Genomic DNA, 18687 nt, shown 5'->3' with positions numbered 1-18687 from the left:
GAATAAGAGGATTTTGATGTTCAGAGTCCTTTTGAACAGGACCCCTGCATAGATGAGCTGCACGTGATCAAAATGCAGCACTTTTGAAGTGCCACGGCTGGCGGAATGCTAATGAGGCTCTGAACATTCATTTCAGCACCTCATTAGTATTTTCCGATTTGTCCATTAGCATGGCCATTTCAAAGTTTTGCCCAAGTAGGAATGCTAGACAAGCGAGGCAAATGGCCGAAAGCTCACACATATTAATGTGGAGACAACTCTTCTGCAGACTACATGGATTGAGCTGCAAAATGAGCCCCCCCACCGCAAGGTGGATGCATCTGTTGAAGAGACCTGGTAAGTTGGGGGTGGGGAGGAGATGACAAGGATTTTGGGGGTTTAGCCACCAGTGGAGGGCACTGGAAACACGTTGAGGCACAATGAGGACCATGTCTATGCCATCCCAGCCAGGGTGAGAAACTTCAGGCCTGGAGAAGGCTAAGGTGCAGCCTGGCAAATGGGACTACGTATGTACATGCTGCCAAGTGGCCCAGCAGGTAGATGCATGTCCTGACTGTGGTGACTAGGAAGCTCACACAGGGAGCCTGGAAACTGGGCGAGAGCCTGGAAATATAGTCCAGGAAGAAACTCTCGACTCCGTCAAGGTGCAGGAACTAGACCACTAACCTCTATGCACTGAATTAGAAGCAAAATGACTTTGCCAAGTTGACAAGAGTCCCAGCTTGTCCAGAGTATCTCTGGTGAAAGCCACTTGGGCCTCTACCTGATGGAATGAGCAGACCTGCAGGGCCAATCGTCCAGGTCAGGGGTATCCAACAAGCAGCCCGCAGACCAGAATGCAGCCTGTGGAGCCTTTTTGTCTGGCCTGCGGAGCCAGCGGCGGTGCCATTTTTAAAAGGCTGCCTGACACAGGGCCCAGCTGCTGGGGCAGGGGCCCACAACAGAGCCCTAGTGGCAGGAGCAAAGAGCTGCTGCCAGCCCCAGTGGCAAAATCCTGGCTAGGGCACAGGGCCTGTGACAGAGCCTTGGTGGTCAAAGTTTGGAGATGCCCTAGCATGTGGATCTCCAGGGTAAGTTAATTTTTTTTTTTGGAGGAGTGGGGGCTGAGAGAGGCATTAAGCCTGGGGATGGGCAGGGGACAGTTTGGGGCTGCAAGAAGTTTAAGGCTGCAGGGGGTCTTAAGGCTGTGGGGGGTGGTCCTAAGCCAGGAGGGCAATTTAGCACTGTGAGAGGTTTAAGCCTGGGGATAGACGGCATTTTGGGGCTATTTTGTGTTTGATCTGAGAACATATAAAAAAATTGCCATGCCCCACCCCCCCCAACTGAAAAAAAGGTGGGACACCCCAGTCCAGATCTAATCGATAGACCTGAATGCCATTGCAAGAAAGGAAGGCTGCCACCACAACCACATGCTTGGTGAACACTCGGAGCTGTGGAGAGCCCAAAGAGAAGGGCCATAAACGGACAGTGCAGGTGGACCACAGTGAAATGGAAGTAGTGCTGACAGGAAGGCGGGTGGCAATATGGAAAAGGAGCGTACCGGTCCCCCAGATCCAGGGAGGGAATAATGATACTTATGGAAGCCATACAGAACTTGTGGGAAATGAAACTGAGTTCCCTGAGGTCCAGGATAGGCTGCATGTTCCACTTTGGTACTAGAAAATAATGAGAATAGAACCCTGGGTCCTCATACTCAAGAGGAATCTCTTCCACTGCCTCCCAGGGCTGGGAGCGAATATAAACACTTGAAGGAGAAACTGAAAGGAGTCCTAGAAAAGGGATGGGAAAGCAGAGAACAAAAAGGGGGCTGCAGCCCAATGCAATCATGTCAGACCACTGGGTCCTCAGGATAAGGGCCAACGAGCCCAGAAGGAGTGGGCAAAGACTGCTGAGGAACGGGAAGGAAGGATCCAGCAGCACTCATTGGCTACGTCTACACGTGAAGCCAACATCGAAATAGCTTATTTCGATGTTTGATGAGTAACATCTACACGTCCTCCAGGGCTGGCAACGTCGATGTTCAACTTCGACGTTGCGCGGCACCACATCGAAATAGGCGCTGCGAGGGAACGTCTACATGCCAAAGTAGCACACATCGAAATAAGGGTGCCAGGAACAGCTGCAGACAGGGTCACAGGGCGGACTCAACAGCAAGCCGCTCCCTTAAAGGGCCCCTCCCAGACACACTTGCACTAAACAACACAACATACACAGAGCCGACAACTGGTTGCAGACCCTGTGCCTGCAGCATGGATCCCCAGCTGCCGCAGCAGCAGCCAGAAGCCCTGGGCTAAGGGCTGCTGCCCACGGTGACCATAGAGCCCCGCAGGGGCTGGAGAGAGAGCATCTCTCAACCCCTCAGCTGATGGTTGCCATGGCGGACCCCGCTATTTCGAAGTTGCGGGACGCGCAACTACTACACGGTCCCTACTTCGACGTTGAACGTCCAAGTAGGGCGCTATTCCTATCCCCTCATGGGGTTAGCGACTTCGATGTCTCGCCGCCTAATGTCGAAGTTAACTTCGAAATAGCACCCGGCGCGTGTAGCCGTGACTGGCGCTATTTCGAAGTTAGTGTCGTGTAGACACGGCTATTCTGATCTTGAGTGACCAGAGGGCAGCTTGGACTGGCTCTGTCTGGCCCCAGACCATCGATAAGACAATTACCTGTTCTGTAACTGGTGTCCTTCGAAATGTGTTGCTCATGTCCATAGCATATCACTTTTCTACCATGCCGAGTGGACCACCTAACCCACCGAAAACCCCCACCAGGGTCTAAAACATCAGTTTTGATGGGGCAGTCGGGAGCACCAGCCACCCCCTCAGTTCCAGCTCATCGTTTATTTTCATCCCACCTATCCCCCATGTACCATGCATGATGCAGCATAATGGATGAGAGGTGCCGAGGGAGGCAACGGTTTGCGTGGGTCTCACCGGTATCAGGAATCATGCTGGGGCCCCTAAAGACTGTTCCAGCACTTGTGTCTGGGGTGAAGAAGACTCCCAGTGCAGCACCTGTAACGGCATTGTTATCTACAGGAGGTCCTGCGCCACACTAAAGGCCTCCGGCTTCGAGGGAAGCCAGGGAGACCACAGGCTCCTGCCTTGCGCTCGAGTTGACGCCCGCACTTCATGACTCCAGTCACAGTGTGACCTGGCAGACTCTCCCGAGGATTGCCATTGCCGCCTCCTCTCCTGGGATTGACCCCAGTACCGCCCCCTCTTCTCGCAAAGCACTGGGGACTGGCTCTTATGGAGCATGGGGACGCTAGGCACCGAGTCCTGCTCTCGTCACCAGGAGCTTTCTGGCAGCACTGGCAGTGCTGAAGCGCTCTGCGCCAACGATGCACCGCTCTGAGCTCCTGCCGGGGAAATGTCTGGGTGCAAGGCTGTTTCCATTAGCAGTACCTTCAGCCCTTGAACTCTGTCTTTCACAGTCCTAGGCTTGAAGGCCTTGCATATAGAACAGCATTCCCGGAGGTGAGCCTCACTGAGGCAGCTCAGGCAAGCCCTATGCGGATCATTTTTGGGAATTCACTTGCCATATTTTGAGTAGGTTTTAAACCCGGAGAAGCCAGGCATCCGCTGGCACTGAGGCAACGAGGGATGTTAAAGTTCCGCCTCGACTCACTAAGTGTAAGTGGAACTGTTCACAAATGAATGACAACTATCTAAACTATTTACAACTGTTTTCACTAACTATCCACTAATTTAAAAGCAAAAGCTACCAGTGAACACTCAAAGATGAGCAAGTTCCAGCAACTGACAGCACGGTGAGAAGGAATTGAGCAGGGTGGGCAGTGCATATATGGGCTGCCATACGGGCGCCACACCGAGCCTAGAGCTATTGGCTAGGGCAAAAAGCTTCTGGCAACTGGGCATGAGCCAGCACACACCCAAATTTCAAGGCACATGAGCAATCGCTCAAAGAAGGGAGGACTTACACTGGGAACACTGGGGCTTACAAAGGCAGAAGTCTGAGCACCCATGGGTTGGAAAGGCCTTGGCTGGGGCTAGGGCTTTTGCTGAATAGCCAGTGCATGCATGCCCAAGGACTTCAAGGTATTCCTGGGGTTCTTGAGGTATACAGGCAGGAGCTAGACTGTTCCACAAACAGCCTAGGTCCATCACAAGGGAGGTCTTGGGTAGTCCGATGAACCTCCTGAGACGCACCAGATAGCTGTAACCAAGCCACTTGACGCTTGGGCCTCTCAAATTTAAGGACTTGCTGCCAGAGGACTTCTATGCCATTCTGCAAGAAGGGAAAACAGTGTCCCGTATCTGTCTTCAGACATGCACAGATGTGTATTAGCAACTAGAGGTGCAATTCTTCAGCAGATTAATGCCAAATGGAAGCAACATCCTAATGCTGCACTCCCTGTGGCAGCTTATTGCAGTAAATTAATGTTAATTAGTTGGTAAAGCAGCACAGTGGGGGAGCTAAGTGTTCAAAATACTATGCCCTTTGCAGTCAATTTAAAAAATGCTAGAGAAGAGTCAAATACAAAGTTCAACCTCTATGGTCCGGCAACATCCGTGGTCTGGAACCCCTGGAGCATTCACAGGGAAAAGCCAAGGCCCTGTGCTCAGCAACACCTCCCACAGCACAAAGAATTTGTTTGTGGCACTTAAGCTCAGGGAGGGAGAAAAAGGAGTGGAGATGGGGAATACTAGGGGGAAGAGACAAAACAGCTGCAAAGCACAGCACCATAGCCAGCAGTGGGGGCTTGAAGCACAGCCTAACTGCTACAGGGCTTGGTTGGCTCCCACAGGGCTGTAATTCTGGGGCTCTGGATTCACCACTCTCTGCCCTCAAGTGCCCTTCCCTGCACCCTCCTCTCAGTCAGTGGTGGCCCCTCTGCTGCCACTGAAGGAGAGTCAGCCCTGACTTCCCCTACTTAAACAGATTCCCTGGTTCAGACCTGGTCAGGTCCTGAGGTTCCTGGACCTGTGTTATAAGCATGGATTTTCCTCATTTCTCCTGATTAAAGTTTCTCTGGATCAGACTCATACCTAATGTAAAACCATTGAAATCAAGGGTTTGCACCAGGGATGTACTTATCCCTTTGTGTTTAACAGGGTGGAAGGGTTCTTAAATGTACACAAGAGTGGAAATCACCCTGAAGTATAATGGCTTAAATAAAATTACCCATGACAGCGTTGCACCTACAGTGAGAAAGTTAAATATGTTACCTGGTGATACTTCCTCTTTCTGTCTGACTGTATGATCCTTTGTGAATTTAACCCTCTGGTGAGCTCTGATGCATGTCTTGCATAACCATTCTACACACTCAACACAAAAACCATTAGCTTCTGCATTGTCTTCACAGCTTGTGCAGACCTGACAAGAAAGGGCACAAAAAAGTTATTAAAACCGATAGATAACCACAAGTTGTAAATGCATTTTGTGCATTATTTCTGATGAGTCAAAATGAAGAAATACTACCTGGTATACAGGACACGTTGCAGCTCTGTCCGTTAGATATGCACCCTGCAACACCACTACCACCCCACCGCCCAGCTTAATGTTTACAGTGACTTTTCAAGAAAATACTGACATAGCTAATTAAAATAATATTTTTTTAAAAACTAAAAGTCAAATAAATTCCTTCTGCCTTGCACTATGAATTTATCAACCTGCTCTTGAAAAGTATTTAACTAAATTAAGGTTGACTCTGAAAGCTTTTCTCAGTGCATCTAGTAGCATCCATTAGACTGATTTGGCTTCCTATAAATAAGTTCACTGACTAGCAGGAATTTCTCCTCTACTATTGCTACCCAAAAAAAAAGTAGAAACTGTTTAAACTGGAAATAAAATTAAATAGACTGAAGGTAACACTTAGCTCCTAGACAATGCTTAACATCTTCATTGCATTGTAGCAGTATTAATTAATGTTTACAACACCTCTCTACCTGTACCTGTAATGGGATTTATTTTGGGGGGGGGGGCAGGGGGGGCCGCGGAGAGGATGATGATAAAACTATGTCTACACTTACCGGGTTGAAGGGTTGATCTCCTGGAGTTCGATTTCACACGTCTGATAAAGATGCATGAAATCAGTCTCTGGGGTCCATGTTCAAATCCCCTGTACTCATGCTCTCACGAGGAGTAAGGGAGGTTGATGGGAGAAACGCTCATGATGACTTCCCTCAGTGAGGACAGACCTTATAGTCAACTGCAGATACTCAATTCTAGCTACAGCAATTGTGTAAACCCAACCTAATTTACCAACGGCTGTGATCCTTCCTCACGTAACTGAACAGTTTAACCCTGCTCCAAGCAAGTTGTCTGGAAATCTGTATTCCCAAGATCCCCCTACTAGCAGTGCAGAACTGGTAAAAACCATGCTAAAATTTTCTCAAAACAAATCGCTGGTGTGGACAAGGCCTAAGAGGAAGCAAGCATTTATATATGTTAGGGTCTACCAAACTCATCATGCACTTTGGTAAATTTCAGTCTTGTGTAATTTCAGCTATTTACATCCGAAATTTTATCATGTATTAATTGTAGGGAGTCCTGACCTAAAAAGGAGATGAGTGGTTGGAGGTGAGGGCACAAACTCATTACAGTACTGCTATCCTTACTTCCACAATACAACTGGCATAGTATGATACTGCCATCCTTAGTTCTGCACTGCTGCCCACACACCTGGGCCTTCAGTAGTCAGCTGTCATCTCTAGGTGCCCAACTCTGACAGCCGCACAAAAGGAAGGGCAGCAATACTACCCTTCTATGATCATTTTACAACTCACCGTGCAACTCCCTTTGGGTCAGGATACCTAATCCAATAGCTGCCTGAAATCTGTAGTACTCGTTAGAGCACACAAGAACAAATGTCATGGGGGTGACCAGACTTCATGATTCAGGACACGTTTTTCCATGGTTGTGAATTTGGTAGGGACCTAAATATGATGGTAAAGACTTCCTTTATGTATGCTTGGAACTCTCTCATTTACAGAAGGCAAAAACTAGGGTAAAGAGGTGAAATGACTAGCTTAGGGACCATAGAGCAAATCAGTAAGGCTGCAGCTACACAGCTAAGTTATTTCAGGCAAACAGCTGTGATTTTGAAATAGCTTTGCTGTCCTCTACACTATGCACTTTTGAAATTTAGCAATTTCAAAATAAGCATTATTCCCTGTCTTAATAGCACCTACTTTGAAACGGTTATTTCAAAATAGGTGATATCGCAAAATAAGCACTGCGTGTGCAGCTTGTCTTTCGAAACAGTTAAGTGCCATTTCAAAATACATTTTTGCATGTAGCAGCCCTATTTTGGAACAGTTATTCCAGAATAGCTGATTTCAAAATAGGGCAATTGTATAGATGTAGCCTGAAAGAACAAGGATTTAAACTCAGGAATTCCAAATTCCCAGAGCAAGGCTTGCTCTCCTACCTCATGTTGTTTCTCAAGGTGACAGTCTTCAGAGAAGCAGGGTGGATTTAAAAAAAAAATTTTTTTTTAAATAAAAGCAAAAACCACCAGTTTTAAACAGTGAATAAAATGCTAACTTTCTAATTTAGAAGTAACAGTTACAATTAAATCTCATTTGACATGCTACATACACTTTACACACTCAAAAATTAATGGCTCTAATCCAGCAGTGTTTAATAAGAATTCAAAGACCTTCACACTTTTGGTTGTCATCCTTCCATACTTGCTGCATTATATTATACACAACTTCATCTGTCCAGCCTAACTACCAGCTCTTCCTCTTGAAAGTGTTGGGCTTTCAATTGTTTTTATTCTATAGTTATGTGGACCTGGGCCAAACATGAGAGGAGTCATTTTTAAGGCAGGGTCTTACCTAGACAATATATAGGAAAGGACAGATGCTGCATTGAAAGGATTGGACTGGAAAGGGAAAACATTCCTCACGCACAGTTATTTTCCAGATCTGAAGAAGTGGGTCTTTCCCATGAAACACCATCACCTAATAAACACCGTTAGCCTTTAAAAGTGCTAAAGGACTGCTTTTTTTGTTTTATCACACACACAGATTTCTATAGTCCCCTGTACTTTTGCCACAGAGGAAGTGTCATGATTTCGGAACATGAGACCCCCCATATGTGGGAACATGTTGAAGAAGTTCATTCCTTAGGTAAAAAAAAAAGAATGTGTTAAGTATAAATAGTGCAAGAATGTGATACAGGCCCCACTTCCAAGAATGAAACCTCATGAGGAAAGCTTCCTATTGGGAGAAAATGGTGTAGCTAGGTCTGAAGAACAATGTGGATCAACTGGTTAGTTAAATAATTCACTTTGCAAATGCATTGTTCTTCCTTACTCACACTATGCATTTTTGCATTTGCATAAGTGTGACTTACCAAGCTATTTGTTATGTTGGCTATTGCTAGGGAAAATATTTAACTTAGCTAATCCTTACTTAACCAGTTACTGAGAGGTAGCCATGTTAGTCCACCTTCACAAAACAAAAAGCAGTCTTCATACACTTTAAAGACTAAAATGATTAGGTGATGAGCTTTTGTGGGACAGACCCACTTCTTCAGATCTGGAAATTAGTTAAGCAGGTTTAGAATCTATCAGCCACGTATACAGTACAGAAAGCTGCAGTAAGAGAAATCTAGTGTTACTGTTATTTTCTTATTTTGTATTCTATATATTTGCACCTTATATTGGAACACAATGGCCACAGACCACAATGGTGATGGCAAATCTATTCCCTATTTTAGGTGAGCATAACTCAGCTTTCCCAGGGGAACCCCACCACATACTTGTTTTCTTAAAAAAAAGACATGCCAATGAGTAAAATGGGGCTTACTCCAAACTAATGTGCACTCTAAGCCCAGTTAGTTTTCATTGGGCTATACATTCTCCTTGACTCCTGCATATGTTCAACCGCGATTTACATAAGAGAAGCACAGTTAAAAAAATTCAACATGTTTAAGGTGTCAGAACAGGCAAGTAAATATCCTGCTCTAACAGCGTAGTTAAAGGGGAGGAAAAAGAAGAGGGGAGAATTGACATTCCTTTTATGTCTAAAGCACAGAACAAGCAGACGTGGGGAAAAAAGCCCTTAAATACTTTTCAGGCATTCTTTATATGTCAAAGCAGCAAAAAGGGCAGGTGTCTACTTTAAAGCCTTTCCTGGTCAGCTTTAATAGTTATAGAAAGTAAACTTGTTACAAACCATAACCTTTAGATGAGTTCAAAGGATTTCAGAAATGACATGTCCTTCTTACCATTACAAAACCTCTGCCCATCATTTTTCCAACACTTTAGTTTTCTCAGCTGTTACAAGCTGTCTGAGCTGGAAAGACCTACAAGTCTCTTCAGGTGCTGTTCAATGACAAGCAGGCACTGCCAAATGAACTAAAGCAGGGGTAGGGAACCTTTTTTTGGATCACAAGCCACTGACCCATAGAAAAAAAAATCAGTTCAGGGGTTCGGTGTGGCAGTGGGCTGCCAGAAAGTGGGCTTTGGGTGTGGGGTCCAGGTGAGAAGGAGAACGCAGAAACAGGCTGGGCAATCGTGGGCTGGAGGAATTTCAGCAGGAGAGAGGTTGGGGGTCTGGGCAGTGGGGTTGTAGAACTGCGCTGGCGGGTGCAGTCTGGGTGAGAGGAAGAGTGCAGAAGAGCTTGGTCTGGAAGGGAGGGGTCAGGGTTAATCAGAGCAGCAGAATAAAGCCTGTAGGCAGTGCTGCTGCTCCCCCTCCACATTTCCCAGGGTGGGGGGATGGCAGCAAGCAGCAGTTGTGCTGTGCAGAGCAGCTTTCTGTCCCCTCCCCACATATTTCCACCCCACCCCCCTCAGACTCAGAGCCCATAGAACAGATCTGGCCGTGGCCTGCGAGGCCTGGGGCCCTACACCTCCCCACCCCATCACAGGCCAGATGCTGGCCCCAAGCCTTAGAGGCCAGAATCAGGCAAGTGGTGATCCAGATCCAGACTGAGGGCTGAGAATTTGCCTTACCTCTGAACTAAAGCTTGACCCCTCTTCTATGGGGCAAAGCACATACTATCCCTTATTTGTTCAATGTCAAATGGGAAAGTTGTCAAATTATATTACATTAAAAATAAGAGTTGTTTGAAGACATTACTTCATCTCACTAAGTGGTAATCAGTTTTGTTTTAATTACTTTTCCATTTGAAAAAGAAAAAATAGGACTGTTAAAATTGTACAATATTCACAGGAATTCCTCTGCAGAAGATACCCCAAAAGGTGCACATTCTTGATGATATTCAAAACATCCTTTATTTTCAAGCCTCTTCTAAATGTTCTGTCTTTTTCCTTTGAATCAACATTAGAAGAGGGTTAATAATACAAAACAATTATGTTTACAAGAAAGAGAGAAAAGTTACCCACTTCATGTTGTAACAATGGTTCTTTGAGGCGTGTTCCCCTGAGAGTGCTCCACAGTAGGTGTCCGGCTCGCCCACCACCACAGCACAGAGACTTTTCCATTGCAGTACTGAGTGTGGCTGCGCATGTGCTATCTCAGTGCATGCTGTTTGCATCACTAGATAGCATGTGCAGCCCCGCTCTCACCTCACTTGCTTTTTGATGCCCTAACTATAGCAATTGCACTGAGTAGAGCGGAGGCAGGCAGGACATGGAGCACCCACGGGTGGACACATCTCGGAGAACCATCGTTACGTGGTTAGAGGACCACATGGCTGTTGGACAAATGTCCTGTAAGGGCACTCCCTTCAGAAAGTCTGTGGGTATTGCTACCGATCTTGTGGAATGTGCCCTTGGAAACACAGGTAATGGTTTGTTTTGGTTGGAATAGCAGCACACTACACATATAGGATGATATGTGTCTCGATATAAGTTGGGCTGACAGGCAGATGGTACAGTCTCTCTGTGATAGATAAGAAACATCTCTGATTTTCTGAAGGCTCATGTTCTACCTACATAGAAGTATAGGGCCCTTTTGATATCCAGAGCGTGCCATGTGGCCTCCACATTGGAAGCATGCACTTTAGGGTAGAAGGTAGGTAGAACTGTGTGTTTGTTAATATGGAATTGAGAGCATACTTCCAGTAAGAAGGCAGGATGTGGTCACAGTACAAATTTGTTCTTGTGGAAGATTGTATAAGGTGGGGAAACTGGCCAGGGCTGCTATCTCGCTGAATTTTCAAGCTGATGTTATTGTTACTAGCAACAGCATTTTCCTTGTTAGCATAGCCAAAGAGCATGTGGCCATGGACTCAAAAGATGGTCCCATGACTCTGTAGCAGACCTTTTCCAAGTCCCAAGCTGGAGGTATACATTTTGTAGGCCTTTCCAGAATCTCTTTACAATTGGGTGAGTGAACACTAAAAAGCCTTCTACAGGTGGGTGGAAGTCTGAGATTGCTAAAAGGTGGATCTGAAGTGAGGACAGTGACAACGTGCCTCTTTCAAATAAAGAATGTAGTCAAGGATTGTGTGTAGTGGGGCTGCTGTGGGTCGTATGCCCCTTTGAGCACAGGATGAGAATCATTTCCACTTGGACAGTAATTTTTTCCAAGTGGTTTCTCACCTGCTGTGTAAGAGCACCTACCCCACTTGCTGGGAATAGTGATGTGCATGCTCTGGGACCCACAGAGAAACCAGGCTGTCCGATGGAGAGTGTGCCGTCTGGGATGAATCATGGAACCATTGTTCTGGTAGGCTGCATCTACACTTGCATTCCTCTTTCGAAAGAGGCATGCAAATGAGGAAATCAAAAATGCAAATGAGGCACAGGTTCACGTCACCTCATTTGGATATTCTTATTTCTAAAGATCTTCTTTTGAAAGAAAAACCAGTGTAGACAGTGCTCTTTCAAAAGTAAACCCCATCTTAAAAAGAATCCTTCTTCCCATAAAAAAGGGAAGAAGGCTTTTTTCAAAGATGGCGTTTACTTTCAAAAGAGCAGTGTCTACACTGGTTTTCTTCTTTCGAAAGAAGCTCTTTTGAAATAATATGCAAGTGAAGCGCCAGATATGTAAACCTGCACCTCATTTGCATTTTTAATTTCCCTCATTTGCATGCCTCTTTCAAAAGAGGAGTGCAAGTGTAGGCGCGGCTGTAGAGCAGGTCCAGATGGCTGGGAAGCAGGGAAGGATAGTGACAACAAGATAGGTGAGAGAGTAAAGGAAACCAGATCTGTCTGGGCTATGCTGGAACAATGAAGATGGTTCGTACTCCACCTGTGTAGATTTTCCTGAGGACTCTGGCAATCAGAGGAATAGGTGGAAAAGCACAGAAGCGAGAATTCAAGGAGAGGAGAAAGGCACCCCCTAGAGATTTGTACCCCTTGCCTGCCCTCAGGCAGTATTGGCTACATTTGGAATTTTCTTGTGTTGCAAAGAGGTCTACAGCTGGCTGGCCCCACATCTGAAAGAGGTGTTGGGTCACTTTGTGGTGGAACTCCAACTCATGCTCCAGGGAGAAGTGGTGACAGACAGTCTGTGAGCAAGTTGCTCTTTCCTTACATGTATGCCACTGCAAGGACAGTGTTGTGACCAATACACCAATTCCACAGCTTTATAGCCTCTGCACAGAGGGACTGTGACAGGACTCTACCCTGACAATTGATACAGAACATCATTGTGGTGTTGCCTGTGAAGAGCTGGTCGGTCTTGTTTTGGATGTGCGGCAGAAAATGTTTGCAGGCATTAAAAAGAGTGCCTAGTTTTAAGAGGTGGTATGCAAACTCTGCTAGTCTCTGGACCATCAGTCCTGTACATGATGTTGTTAGCAATGCACTCCCCACCAAGAAGCCAAGTGTCCGCTGTAATTTGGTAGGCTGGTTGGTTGCGATGAAAGAGGACCTCTACCAGAGTGTTCTGTTCTTGGGTCCACCAGCGTAAGGAGTTCTACCGTTTGAGGTACTGATACTCATCTGTGAATTTGACATCTGCCGAGGGTATGCACCAACGCCAGCCAATGCTGCACGCAGTGGAAATGTAGCCGAGCATTAGGGAGAAGGCTGTATAGGAACCATAGAATGCTAGGACTGGAAGGGACCTTGAGAATATACGCTTCAGCAGTTTTGGAATCAAACTGTGCTATGAATTCGACGTATGTAGCGGGTGCCAAAGTTCACTTGACCATGTTTATCAGGAACTCCAGGGACTGTAGATGCTTCATGGACTGAACCATGGCTCTGGTAATGTCTTGAGCTGGTCCCCAAAGGCACTTGTCAAGGTATGTAAGCATAGTAATGCCTTCCTGTCTGCAGTGTATGGCTACTGGGGCCAGGACCTTGGTGAATACCCTGGGGGCAGCTGAAAGCCTGAACGGCAAGACTCTGTATTGGTAGTGCTGTCCTCAGAGAGCAAAGTACAAAAATAGTCTGTGAGCAGGGTGAATCGTAACATGGAAATAAGCGTCTTGGAGGTCAAGGGCTGCAAACCAGTTCCTCTTATCCTGTGCAGGAATTATAGCAGAGTGGTCATCTTGAATTGCTGCTTGCAAATGTATTTGTTCAACCACCATAGGTCTAGGATGTGTCTCCAGACCCATTTTCTTGTGTGTTAAAAAGTAGTTTAAGTAAAAAAGCCCTCACCTGGATACTGTTTTAGACATCTTCAATGGCTCTGGATTTCCAAGAAGTGTAGCACTTTGAGCCATAGTAAACTCTCATGGGAGGAGTCCCTTAAGAGGGAAGGATGGGGGTGGAATGTTGAGGGGATGTAGAGTACAGGGATAGCGTATCCCTGGGCAATGATATCTAGCACCCATCTGTCCAAGGTTAAACACACACGGATGTTAAAAGGGATGTAGACAGTGAAACATCTGACCACTGTGCAGTGGCAAGCATGGGAGAGTCGACAAGCCCTTGACCAAAACTTCAAACCTGGATGCTTCAAGGCCAGTGGAAGGGCAGAGTGGTTTTTTTGAGCTTTACGTTTTCTGAGCTCTTGGTTTGTTGGCATTGTACGGATATGATTTGTAGGAATGTCTCAAAATGACTGGTCTTTGTACCGTGTATCATCTTTTCTGGAATGGGGAACAGTATATCCCCGAGGTATGCATGGTAGTTCTCGTATCTTTGTTAGAATGTAAGGTTTCATCTGTATCTGAAGCAAAATAGTTTCACCTTATCAAAGGTTAGATCATCAACCTGTGTTTGAAGCTTTTTTGGAATGCCTGCTGCCTGGAGCCATGACAATCTTCGCAGGGTAATCACTGTGGCCATGGCTCTGGCTGCTGTATCAGGCAAATCCAATGACATCTGCAATGAGGGCTTTGTTGCAGTGTGCCTTTCCTAAACTACAGATTTCAGGATGAACTGTGTCATCAGGCGGGTAAGGCATTAATTCAAGAGAGCTTAGAATAATTACTAAAATCATGATTGGCTAGCAACACTGAGTAGTTGGCTATATGCAGCTGGAGGGTAGCACATAAGTATCCCTTCCTACCGAATAACTCTCCATGCTTGTACTCCTTGTCAGCAAAGGTGTTTTTGTACAATGAAGACTTTGCTCTATCATCAGAAGCATCTATTTTTAAGGAGTTAGGTTGTGGGTTCTGAAATAAGAAGTCCATGCTCTTTGCTGGAATGAAGTATTTTTCTCTCCACCCTCTTGTTTGCTGGTGTGGTGGTGGGAGGGTTTTTCCAGACATCATCCACTGCCTCCAAGATAGCTTCAGCTAGGGGTAGGGCTACTCTTGCAATCATAGGGGGTTGTAAATTCTTTGAAAGTTTGTGCCGTTTCTCAGGTGTTTGACAATCAGTTGAGATCATATTGACAGTCTCTCCTGAATAGGTCCTGGAATTGCTTCAAATAATCAGATGTCTGGCAAACGGGCGAAAGTTTCCCCATGGGAAGTCATGATTCAGTATCATCCAGCAGGTGCGTACAGCAAAATTACTCAGCTTGGTGCAGTAACTGTCATTCTTCGAGCTGTGTGTCCCCCGCCCGAGGGTGCTCCACATCAGGTGCTAGGCTCATCCCAGTGCCACAGTATGGCAAACTTCCTAGAGCTGTAGTCAGCCAGACCGTGTATGCACAGCTGCCACCTCATGTTTTTCATGCTGTTTGGCCACACACGCAGTCCACCTCCCACTAGTTTCTCAAGACCACCCCGGAATCTGAAAGATGTGAAGAGACTCTGGAACAGCGGGGAGGGCAGGTTGCGGAGCACCCACAAGGACACACATCTCAAACAATGACAAGTTACTGCACCAAGGTGAGTAACTTCACTTTCTTCTTTGAGTGGTCCCAGTGGGTGCTCCACATCAGATGACTGTGCAGCAGTACCCTCAAATAATGGAAGGTGGGCAGGGGTCACCATTTGTCACATGTTGATAGCACTTCTGATACAGAAGAAGCATCCCCCAAGTCCATCGGTGTTGGATTGCATAAAAGTTTCATTAATGTGTCATGAGAAGACCAGGTAGCTGCTCTGCAAATGTCACGGAAGGGAACCCCTTGATGGAAGGCTGCTGATGTTGCCAGAGCCCTCATGGGGTGTGCTCTTGGTGGTTCGGGGAGTGGTATTCCACTGGAGGAGTAGCACTGCACTATATATGAAATTATTAATTTCACTACTCCCTGGGATGATAATGGCTCACCATTGGACTGATCAGTGAGAGACACAAGAAGTTTCAGTTTTTCAAAGTTATTTAGTTAGTTCTATCTATATAAAAAGCTAGTGCTCTTCACATGCCTTGGGAAGCATCACTTCATTCCCTGGAAAAGGCATGCAGGTAAGGGTAATAAGAGAACAAGATAATGGGCTCATTTAGATGAAAGTCTGAACATACTTTAGAATGAAAGCTGGATGGTGCCTAAGAATCATCCCTTCCTTATTGAAAATTGTGTAAGCGGGCACCACCATAAGAGCTGAGAGTTCACTGACTTTGCACGCTGGGGTAATGGCAAGAAGAGAGGCCACTTTCATATTCATGATTTGTAGAGGCACAATTGCCAATGGTTTGAACAGTGGTGCCTTTAGAGCACTAAGAACTAGGTCCAAAGACCGTGGGGGAGGAGCTGAGTAATGAGAGGGGGTGTAAAATGGCAAGGCCCTTAAGGAATCTCTTGGTGGTGGGATGTGCAAATACTGAGACTCCTTCGATGGGCTGAACAAAGACAGTGAGGACAGCAAGGTGTACTCTTAGCAACGTCAGAGCCAGACAGAGCCAGTCCCAAGTCCTTTAGACGTATGTTTTAATTAAGAAACGCGCAAAGGAGCCAATTGTGGTTCTGTGCAACGTAAGGAACACCACAAAGTGAACCTGTGTCATTTGGGTAAGTAAGTGGCTCGAGTATTCTGCCGACAACTATGTATCAGAACTTCTAACTTGTGGGGAACAGAGGTGTTTGGATGCACTGAGACAATTAAGAACCGTGCTGTGAGGTGATGGGTGTGTCTCCAAGGATGAAGTAGGGATCCACAATCCTAGGATAGGAGATCAGGAAGTGCTGGGAGCACATAGGGAGATTACAGTGACATGCTCATAGAACAATAGAGTTGGAAGAGACCTAAAAAAGCCATCAAGTCCAGCCCCCTGCTCAAGCAGGACCAAACCCATCAGATCAGCCCAGCCAGGGCTCTCTCGAGGCGAGACTTAAACACCTCCAGGGATGAAGACTTCACTACTTCCCTGGGTAGACCATTCCAATGCTTCGCCACCCTCCTAGTGAAAAGGTTTTTCCTAATGTTCAACCTGGACCTTTCCAACTGCAACTTGAGACCATTGTTCCGTCATCCGTGACCACTGTGAACAGCCTCTCTCCAGCCTCTTTGCAACCCCCCTTCAGTAAGTTGAAGGCTGTTATCAAGTTCCTCCTCAGTCTTCTCTTCTGCAGACTAAACAGTCCCAATTCCCTCAACCTTTCTTCATAAGTCATATGCTCCAGCCCCCTAATTATTTTGGTTGCCCTCCGCTAGACCCTCTTCAGTGTATCCACATCCTTCCTATAATTGGGGGCCCAGAACTGGACACAGTACTCCAGATGCTGCAGCAAGGGAAACCAGTGCAGGCAAGCCCAAGCAGGTGCTACTAACATGACTGTGGCCCTGTTTCTTGTGCAAATCCTTGGGGATGAGCACCATGGGAGGGAAAGCATATCAAAGGGCTCCCTTCCATTTGATAAGAAAAGTGTTGCTCAGCGATTTGATCCCTATCCTGCCCCTTGAGAAATAAGAACTGTATTTCTTGTTGCAGAAAGTGGCAAAAAGATCTGCCAGGGGAATGCCCCACTGTTGGACGAGGATACTGAGAACCCCATTGTGAAGCTTCCACTCGTGGTCCAGGGCAAAGTGCCTGCTCAGGGAACCTGCTGTGGTGATGTCCACTCCAGGTAAGTAAGATGCCACAAGTGTGGCGTTTTCCAAATGCACCAGTTCCACAGTCAGCTGGCTTCCACACATAGGGATGGAGATAGTGCTCCACCCTGACAACTGATATAGTACATTGCCATGATGCTGTCAGTACCTATCTTGATTGTGGTATTGGAAATGTGCTTGCGGAAATGTCAACAGGTATTGAGGACTGCCCTGAGTTCTAGCAGGTTGATGTGTAAGAGAACCTCTGTTAGTGATCAACAACTCTGGGTCGACCTGGTACCCATGTAAGCGCCCCAACCAAGAAGGGAAGTGTCAGTAGGGGTATGTATCATAGGTTGTTGCTGGAAAGGTACCCCAGCCAGCAGGGACTGGCACACTTTTAGAGGAAGGGAAAATGACTTGTACAAACTGTTCTTTGTGTGGTCGCAGATGGTGCTTATCTAATGCTGTACAGTGCCAAAGTAAAGTCTGGCATGCTGGGCTACATACGTGGTAGCTGTCATGTGGCCCATTAAGCTTTAAGCATATTGCTATCTGAACAGTGGGACTGGTGGTAATGGCTTGTATTAAGTTTTGAATCACCTGAAACCTTTGCAATGGCAGGCAGGCTACAACAGAAGCTGCGTTGAGCTAGGCTCCTAAGAACTCCAAGTCCTGCATAGGACTGAGCGTGGATTTTTGGTGGTTGATTGAAAGCCAGAGAGGATGGAATGTCCATTTGGTGATAGCAACCATGTTGGAAGTGTCTGTCAGCAATTGGCCCTTGATAAGGCAGTTGTCAAGATAGGGCAATAGGATGACTCAATCTCGACACAAATGGGCGGTGACTACTGCTATGGTTTTGGAATATACCCTGGGAGCCGTGGATAAGCTGAAGGGTAGCACCCAATATTGGAAATGTTCCGTAAAGCAGCAAAACCATCCGTGCACTGGATGCACGGTCACATGAAAGTATGCATTCTGAAGGTCAAAGGCAGTGAACCAGTTGTTCTGTTGCAGCACTAGTATTATGGAAATGGGCATCACCATCTTGAACTGTCGCTTTTGTAGGTACCGATTCAAGGCCCAGAACGTCTAGTATCAGTCTCCATCTACCTGTTCTCTTCTGCATGAGAAAGTACTAGGAATAAAAACCTTTCCCCTTGAATTCTCTGGTACCCTCACCATGGCAATCCCACCACCTACCATGGAGCACTCAGGGGAAAGCACTCTAAGCAGCAGCTTACACCTAGCTCTACTTCATCTTTACTCATATCTGTAATGGCACAGGATGCTTATTCAATGCTCGCAGGAGCTTAAATAAAAACTGAAGATACTCATTGCATCATTTACTAGAACTTAAATTTACTTTTGAAAATTCAAGCAAGCAGAAAGCACTGAAATCAGGCAAAATATACATTTAGATGGCACAGGGTATATAGTAAAAAGTTTCTAGTTTAAGAAGAGTGTCAA

The 18687-nt window shown here is 46.2% G+C and overlaps 1 protein-coding gene across 3 annotated transcripts in view; it reads right to left on the bottom strand.

The window, feature by feature from the left end:
- The window catches only part of TRIM24 (tripartite motif containing 24), a 120716-nt gene that overhangs the window by 62006 nt on the left and 40023 nt on the right, over positions 1-18687 (bottom strand). For all 3 annotated transcript variants that reach the window (XM_074983816.1, XM_074983815.1, XM_074983817.1), the window contains exon 3: positions 5193-5340. In XM_074983816.1, the coding sequence (XP_074839917.1) occupies positions 5193-5340 (148 nt within the window). The remainder of the gene's footprint in view (positions 1-5192; positions 5341-18687) is intronic.

The sequence above is a fragment of the Carettochelys insculpta genome, chromosome 1 (genome assembly GCF_033958435.1).
Source record: "Carettochelys insculpta isolate YL-2023 chromosome 1, ASM3395843v1, whole genome shotgun sequence".
Classification (NCBI taxonomy): Eukaryota; Metazoa; Chordata; order Testudines; family Carettochelyidae; genus Carettochelys; species Carettochelys insculpta.
This window is presented reverse-complemented; position numbering and strand designations above follow the sequence as displayed.